The 8,962-nt window shown below is 45.9% G+C and overlaps 1 protein-coding gene across 1 annotated transcript in view; it reads right to left on the reverse strand.

Annotated features, from left to right (window-relative positions):
- The window catches only part of MTURN (maturin, neural progenitor differentiation regulator homolog (Xenopus)), a gene marked incomplete at its 5' end in the record, with an annotated part of 6,495 nt that extends 2,706 nt beyond the window's left edge, over positions 1-3,789 (reverse strand). Inside the window, one exon of the mRNA XM_009697896.1 lies at positions 3,667-3,789. Within this exon, the coding sequence (XP_009696198.1) occupies positions 3,667-3,789 (123 nt within the window). The remainder of the gene's footprint in view (positions 1-3,666) is intronic.
- Between the last annotated feature and the right edge of the window lie 5,173 nt (positions 3,790-8,962).

The following is an 8,962-nucleotide window of genomic DNA, read 5'->3' on the forward strand; positions in this document are numbered from 1 at the left end:
CCCATCTGGAGGTAAAGGCGAGGTCACTGGGACGCGTATGAACTCAGTGAATACGGGATAAATGACTTTTACGTTGCAGACCCCAGTTCAGACGTAGGCTTTTTAGGCTGAAGGTGAGCTCGATGCAGGAGTCCTGCAATTTGCTGCTGAATTGTACAACTCGTGTTTTGGTTCTCTGCAAACGCTGCCAGTTGGTGTGATGTCCCTCACGCATTTCTTTATTTTTTATCTGTCTGTCTTTCTTAACTCTTTCAAAGTGCCCTGATTTCAAATAAATAACCTACCGTTTTTTAAGTCACGAAAGCAGAGCGACGTTGACTCCTACCAAAAGCTGATGTACGAGCACACTGAAAAATAAACTAAGTACAAGACCGAGCTTTAGCGGTCCGCACGATGCTACGCTAGAGATAACGTGGTTCTGTCGAATCCCAGTGTGATGGGCTTAGTCTCCAGGCAGATGGGCTCACAAAGACCAGCATGGACACCTCTGGCACCAGAGAGACCAGGGCGTTGGAGAAGCTGGGATGCTCTGAGACAAATAGTGGTATTTGAGCTCAGTGCTATTGATAGCACTTCATGTACCTGCGTGGTGTCCGGCACTTTTGGATGCTCCCCGAATGAGTGGATAATAAGGCAAACCACAGAGTTTTGTGGAAACCAACCCAGGAAGGCAGTAATGGGCAGAGACAACATGCCCCCGCTGCCCCACCTTCAGTAAAGAAACAGCTTGACCTTGTCTACAGCAGGATTTGGAGGTGCAGTTGACCTGTCGCAGGTTAACCAACACTTTCTAAAAGCCTCGTCTAAATAAATATCCTGCCCTGGCACTGTGTTTATGCCCATAAACCATACGGGAGAGATGTCTAAGAGCAGTGAGGGCTGCTGAGCAGCCCCCAGACCACCCTCATCGCCTCCCGCGCCAAAAAAGAGCAGAGGGCAATTGCTGCCTCTCACTGGGAGGGATGCCAACCGCTGGGCATCCCCGCTCTCACCACCTCTGAAACATGGGGCCCAGCGGCCTGAGCTGGGGTAAGCCTGCAGAGACACGGCTGGACTGTTATCATGAATGTGAGGAGCAGGGCTGAGCTGAGTTATTAGCCAAAAACCAGTCTGGGAGCCCTCGGTTAAGGGACGGCAGGTGCTCATGCCGTGCACGAGGGCACACAGAGCTGCAGACGCAGCGCTGGTGTCTCCTCTTCAACATTTCCCTTCGAAGGAGGCTGACAAAGACTTTCAAAACTGTCTAATAATCTTGGATGTCCAGCTGGAAATACTAAAATGGAAAAGAGTTTCAGAAGGTGCTTACCAAGCACACGCTAAAAACCTGGCCCCTCCTCAGTGTCTCAGACCGAGCAGCCAGGACCATCAGAGGCTTCAGAAGAGCCCGACTTGACCTTCAGCAGCAGTTTTTCCTAAATTGCCATTTTTCAAGCTGAAATTTGCCAGAGTGGTCTCTGACAGCAGACTTGGTTGAGATACGGGAGAAGAAATGCCCTGCAAATGCACTGTTATCCTCAAGCTGACAGCAAGGTGGTTTCATTAGCAAAAGAGGTCAGCAGAGAAAGGATGGGGTACAGCGTGAAGAAATGTCAAGGAAATAATTTCCCAATACTGATGAGAAGTGGGTTTGTTCTGGCAAAGGTCTGAGGGTGCAAAATAACTGTTTCCATACATCTGTTGTAACACCCTTCATTTTTAAAAGTCTATCCTACCATGCATGTGCTATTTTTAATAATTAGAATAAGGGAAAAATGTCAATACGGTCCTTAGTAGACTTGTCTACAACCAACCACACCTCAAATGATAAACCCAGTTTTGTTAGGCTAATGCGAATCTCTCCATACCGGGTCAAAGGAGAATCTGAGAAACTTAATCTTCGTGGTACCTCCAAGAGAAAATGAAGAGGTACTTGATTACAGTCTGCAAGAGGTCTTTGACAATTGAGGATGCCTTTTTTGAGCAGACAAAAGCATAATGAAATTCAACAGCTAGGAAGAAAAACTAGAAAAATGCAGATTGTAAATAAAAGTTTTTCACAGGAGTGTAACAAATGATGGGAAGAAAAAGTGCCCAGCAGTGTTGTATCCTTTAAAGTTGCCCGAAGACTTTACATCAAGATTGGGTGTTTTTGGAAAAGACACGCTCCAGCTCAACCACAATTCATGTGCTTGGTTGTGGCAATCGCAGGGTGAAATGCGATGTATGAACGAAGGGCCCAGACTAAGTGAGCACAATGGTTCCCCTTGCTTTGAACCTTTTTATTCTGAAGAGTAGCTTAACTTGGTTTGACTGAAGCCAATTTCTCAGTAACTTAAGCTATGCTGAAATAAATACGTGGTTTAAATGAAGTAAGTGATCTGTACCAATTTGATTAAGTCTTTCTGAAGTCCTCTTTAGTTAAACCAATGGAAGTTTCTCCTCAAAGACACAGCTTTTCCGAGCAGGAGAAAACAGCTATGAAGATCCAAGAGCCGAATATTGTTCTGGGACACGTATTTATATTTTTGCATGTTTTCACAAATACAAGCAGCTGTACTGACTGATCAGATTTCCAGTCCTTTCTAAGAAAAGTGTGCATCTGTTCTATTTATTTCCAGTCTCTCAAAGGATTCTTTAAAATTATGCTCTTTTATGTTGACCAGCTGTGGCGGTCCACGGCAAGGCAATGCAAGGGTGTAACACAGGGAGGGCCGGTCTTTTCATATCAGCCTCTCCAGGCCCTCCCTTTCACTCTAAATACTTGGGATACATTTCCAGTCTTCTCGATTAGTCAGCCAGAAAAAGAGAGGAGGGGAAAAAGGTCTACATTTTCAGTTGAGTATAAAAACATCCATCAGTCAGCTTTCCCATGGACATCACGGGAGCATGGCTCTGGCAACGAACCTCCGCTCTGCTTTGTACCAACCCCTTACCCAACCCCAGGCACTCAAAAGGAGAGGTTGTGCAAAGGGAGGATTTGGCAAAAATAAATGACAATGGCCAGCCTAAGTCACCTCACTCTGATGAAACCCAGGCTTTGACCCAAATCTTTGTGTTAAACAAGGACAGAGAAAGCTGAGTGGCAGCAAAACAGAAAAATACCAGCCCCCTCCCCACGAAACCCAGCTTCTGCTCCAGCTTCTTCTCCAGCGGTGACCAAACCGGCGTTTGCAAATACCAAGTGGCAACCACCCTACCAAGCAAAATCTGGACTACTTAGCGGGGGAAAAAAAAAGCCAACCCTAAAATAAACCAAACCACTCTGAGGAGTATTTCCAGCTTCCCAGAGGTTTCCTCTGGCTACTCGGATCCTTGCAAAACTCCCCAATCCCAGTGCCAGGAAAGAATTCGGCCACAAAGTCCTGCGGTGTTGACTAGCATCCCGTTCCTCGGAGCCCGCACTGCATCAGCAGGACACAAGCCCCGGCTGCCGCACCAGTTGGCCTCCCACCCCACATGGGAATCTCATCCTCTCAAATGTAGAGATGGAAATAAAAAGGCAGCTGGCTTCCAAGAAACCATTTCCAATTGCCTGATAGTAGCTTACGTGCGAACACGCTTGCACCCAGGCAGCTGACCGGAGACGTAAGTCCCTGCAGAAGAAAAATCACCGTGCTCCATCCAGTGCTAAGCTATTAAAAGTCATAGGCAGCTGTCAATGTTTAGAAGTAAAAAAGAGGCACTTACGGGTCTGAAGGATTTGAAGACTTTTTCCAATATTTCATGGAGTGTCTTTTTCCCACAGGAGGAGATGTAATCCTGTGCAAGCTGCAGAAAAGGTAAGCAGTCCTCACTTTCACTCCACACGTGCTGAAAGCCAAAGGCAACACAAGAAAGAAAAAGCATTAACAGGAATTCAAGCTGGTTTTTTTATAAGGTGACACGTTGTAAACATCTGCCAAAGTACACCGCGTCTCCTGCGGTTCAGACCCACACTGGGGACGGGTACTGCAGGCTGTTTCCGAAGCAACATTTCTGAGGAGGAACCTTGATTTTATTAACACGATGCATCGGAACGTAGGGAAATCGATCCAGAAGAGAAAACGCCTTATGACTGCACCAGCAATGATGGGTAGGCCCACCTTGTGCACGCGCGTGTTACGAGCAAAGGTCTTTTCGTTTGACATCAGCCCTGCTCAGACCTGGAAGTCACGTTGCGTTTTCTCTTCTTCTGCATCGTCCGCCGCAATGAAGCCCTCGGGAAGAGCTAAAGGATCTCTTTGTCTTCCTGGTGTTACTGCAAGGGTGATGTGACCCTGGAGGTGGAACTTGATGTGTAATTCTCTTGACGATGCAGAAGAAAAGATGCCAAATACACCCTTGGGTTAGACAGAGACCCAAGGAGAGACATTTGGGAACTCAGAACATCCTGATACTTCATGCCTCCCTCCCTCTTTTGAGGTTTACTCCTCCGAGACCCGAATCTTCTCTTCCCAGTCAGGCACATTTAAACCTATTTTGGGATATTCCCCTCATCTTGCTCTTGCTTCGGAGATGCTGGTTCCCCAGCCTGACTCTGTGAAGCCTTTCCCAAAATTGACGCCTATTCTGCTGCTACGAGGTTGGTCGAAACAGAGCTGGCGAGCGATGGTGGAACCACTCGGGCAGCAATGCTTCTTGCACGCAGCACAGGCTCATGTACACTTTTGAAGACCTTCTTTTTGAAGACTTTGTGCGTGGGACTGTCTTAGGCAGTCTGCTACGCAGAGAAGCGTAATACCGCACAACTGGTTTGAGACTCTTATACCTCTATTTTTGCACAGCAGCTCTTTTCCCCAAAGTGCCATGCGGCTTTTTACTGGGCTATAAACAGGAGGTTATTGCTTAAACAAGAGGAGGGTCTCTCTGAAGCTTAACTAAGATTAAAAAAAAACGACAGATGTTTCAACCCCTAACGTAAGGCTGGCACATCGCCTTCCTGTCCAGGGGCGAATACCTGCCAGGGATGCAGTTTTACACTTGTCGAAAGAAACCACTACTTAACATCACCTAAGCTGCACCTTTAAGACAAAAACTGTAACCGCCTTGCGACGAACCTCACTTGACCTACATTTTCTTTGCTGCTTGTTGCATTTGACAAGCATCAACATTGTGAAATGTTTTGTTATGGAAAAAGCCCTGCCTTACTGAGTAGGTTTTGCTCTTTCTGTATAACCGGAGTCATCTCTTAACCAGTCTGGCAATAAAAATGAGTTCTTTACAGTCTTGCCAACTCTCAAAGGCACATACCACAAGTCTCATGATACTTCATGCCATCTTAAAGTCATGGGCCTTGTAGTCCTATAAATATACAACCAAATCTCAGCTCTGTTTAAAAAAAAAAAAACACCAAAAAAAAAACCAAACCCCAAAACCCCAAAAGTCTGCACTTTGTGATTTCTATGGCCTAAAAAGGCAGAAGGTACGTGAAGTGAACACATATGAACCCTCTCTAAAATATCAAATGAACACTTTCAAACTTTAAGAACAGCCTTGAGATTTTGGAGGTCTGGCTCAAGATTTCTTAATTCTTGGGCTTAGCAATAAGCGTTTAGTTACTTCTAATCTTTGCGTCAAACCCCAGAGCTGGATGTTGCAGCTTGGCAATTCATGGCTCTTGCTAAACCTGTTGTAATTGTTTATACGTATAAAATGATTATGACTGCTAACATCCTGATTCTTGTTTAAATTGCGGCTTCTTTTGACTACCAGAGCTATACACAGGAGCTTCCAGATAAATGAAAATCAGGCCCTGCCCTTTTATAAATAATAGCTACTTCGCTCCCCAGGGAAGGTTAACCCCACGTTGTCCTATCGGGTTTTTACAGTCTCTTGCCAAGCTGTTTTAGACTCCAGCGTGAATTTGTCAGCAGTAGCGCAGAATAAGATGATCCCCAGCACGAGGGGAAAACCTAAGCGAGCAACTTGATCGCTGAGCCTTTGAAGAGCCTTTTTTGCATAACGTTGTAAGGCAACAAGCAAGTAAAGCTCCCAACAATTTCCACATCCGCAGAAGATTTCAAACTCTGGCTGCGGCAAGAAATGCACTATGAAAGGTCTCACGTGTCATTACTGCACGCGTCTCATTCGGAACTGGCTTGATTGCATCTTTCCCCCCCCGAAGACATCCCAACCGTAATGCAGACCAGGGTTATAACATCGCCAAGTTCAGCGGCACCTCCAGCTCCCTGCGGGGGTCCAGCGCTGCACCCAGGCAGGGCGGGAACTGAGCCTCACCACCGACTCACGCACCTCCAGAGGAACCCGCAAAAGGAATTTTGGCCTCTCGAAATAAAAAAAAAAAAACAAAACCCAAACGTAATTTGAGGATTCAGCTCCTGCTTAGAGCGGTCAGTGAGGCTGCACATACGGAGATGCTTTTCCTGGAAAACCCCTGATGCCTGAGGATCATTTTGCAGCGGGAGAAGCGGGTTGCTGGCAAACCGGTGGCCCGCAGTGCTCGACTGTGGCTGCACAATTAAAAAAATCTTAACCTCATCATCCAAGTATGCGTTTTCCAAGCTTTCCCAGTTTTGCTCACGGTCGCTTTGTGTCGCTACAAAAGCACGCAGCCACTAATTTCCACCTCAGCTGACCTGGGATCACAGTTGAATTATTTAGTTCAGCATCTCCCCAGAGGACATAGCTGAGGCAATTCACGGGGCTGTGTCTGGAGGGGTTTGCTCTCCCTCGCGCCCTTCAACGATTCGGTGCTGCCGGGTGACAGAGTCACTTGCCGGACCACCTTTTGCTAACCGGCCCACCTGTCGAACAAGGCAGCAAAACTTCTTCTTTGTGGGGTAACTCGACTTGCAGAAAATATTCGGACTCACTGACTCTGTTCTAAACTATTTTTCAGGAAATCTTGCATCGAGGCGGCATCATATTTTTATTTGCTTTATTGGTTATTTTGAACAATAACAGTAATAACACAGTGACAAAACGAACGACAGACTCTAAGGAATAGCATCGCAACCCTCACCCTTGTTGGTTATGGCTATACACTTCCAAATAATTATTTTTTGAGAGCACCATGAGCCTCAGGAGCTAAATTACATGTAGTTCAGCTATCTGAAGTGCTGATTCAGAGAGTGTTAGTGTCCAGGTGGTACTGGAAATGCCAACATCTTCTGCATCCCTAGCATGTTAAAAACCTACCCCAAAGATACCTTTTCAGGAAATTAAAATTATACGATCGTTGTGATCTGGAATCTCTGATTTTACAGAAAATTCAGAGTTATTCTCTCCCAGATTGCATCTTGGCAACCTTTCCACATTTTTTTCCTCCCCTCTTTTAAGTTCATCATGCTCATCATTTCCTCCTCACAAGCGGGTTATCATGGACTTCTCCAGCACCTCCTACATAGCTTTTTAAGTCACATGATTATGAAATAAAGACATAAAGAAAGAGAACAAGCATACTTATTAAATGTGAGGCTTCTTTATAGGGGTCACAGGGTGCAAACAGGCTGTAAAGTGTGTCACTGTGAATTCCGTTTGTATTTACTCACTTTCACACTCCATTGTGTGACCGGAGCCATGCAACAAGGCTCAAGCGCAAATGAGAATCAGCCCCCCGGCTTGTATTAATTCTCCTTAAGACAAACTTTAGCCTGTAATTGCACATAGAAAGGAAATCTATCTTCTGGAACATCAAAAAAAAAAAAAAAAGAAGAAAATGACTGCAAAAGCCAAGAGAGCCAAGCTGGGAGCAGAAATGGGAGTCCCAGGGTGCACTAGGAGCAGACAACACGATGCTGGTGAATCAGCTCATTAGTAGTTCTTAATCACATTAAAGAGACACCATGAACAGGAAAAGAATTAAGAATGACACCTATCTGCCTGTCTTGAAAGTATTATTACTACAAAAAGTGTCTCAATAATGTCAAAAAAAAAAAAAAAAAGAAGGAGAAAACACTGTTTCTAGTTTTCCACTGTTTACATTCTGCATTTGACAGGAGTTGGCCCTTTTGCTCAGTTTTACTACCGGCAGCTCTGGGCGAGGAGTCCTTCCCACAGCAACCCTGCAATAAAAGTATTTGCCAAAAAAAAAAAAAAAAAAAGAGGGGGGAAATGTGGTAACAAATCCACAAAAATTGGCCAGTGTTGGAAGCATGGGAATAGAGGCTGATACTGCTGGAGATTTTTTTTTTAAAGTTGACTAGATTTTGCTTTGAAAAAGTTCGCTCAATTATTGAGCAGCGTATAAAGAAACAATACAAGTCTAAGAAAAATAACGAGCTTTCTTTGCCATTTACGATATCGTTAGCATCCAAACACAACTTTAGCCTAGTTCTGCATCGGATTGATATGTATCCCCGCTTAAGAGCCCAGCAGGTACGGCCCTTTCTGGGCACAGGCATCTCTAGACGGGAACGGGTGCCGGGGTTTGACAGGGTTATAGGTGCTGGGGCGATGGGTGCGCAGGGATAGTCCCACCGTGGGCTGGGAGAAACCCACACCCAGGGATGCTCCACTGCCACAGCTGGGACCGTGGCTGAAGGTCCGACGTACCCCTGGATAGATGCAGAACTAAACTCTAGGTAACTTCTTTCATTAATTCAGCGTTACCGCCTGCCCGACGATAAATAAACGTCCTGCTCGTGGGGATTTGTGGTCCTGGAGAAGTCACTTCACTGGTTTTTGTTTCCATGAACCCACCTGTCAAATGGGTTCAGACTGCGCTTACCTGTTGGGAAGGGAATTAAGGAACGTTTGACAAGCAGGTCGAGGAATTAAAGTTGCTCCGGGAGGGGAAGGACCTCCGACATCCCTACAGTAACGGTCTGTGCTAGGAGATGGGCTTTTTTAAAAACTCAAATCCAATCCTTTCATTGCAGTTGACCGGAGCTTTCCCGGTTACAACCCCGGTGCCGCTTTCGGGTGACTCTTTTCTGCTCGCCACCGGGAGGGTTTGGAGGAGGGGAACCCCCCCCACCACCCCATCCCCATCCCAAAGCCACGGTTTCTTTTGCCGGTGCCTTTTCTGCACAAACTTTGCCTC

This window comes from Cariama cristata, unplaced genomic scaffold (assembly GCF_000690535.1).
Source record: "Cariama cristata isolate BGI_N322 unplaced genomic scaffold, ASM69053v1 scaffold21493, whole genome shotgun sequence".
NCBI lineage: Eukaryota > Metazoa > Chordata > Aves > Cariamiformes > Cariamidae > Cariama > Cariama cristata.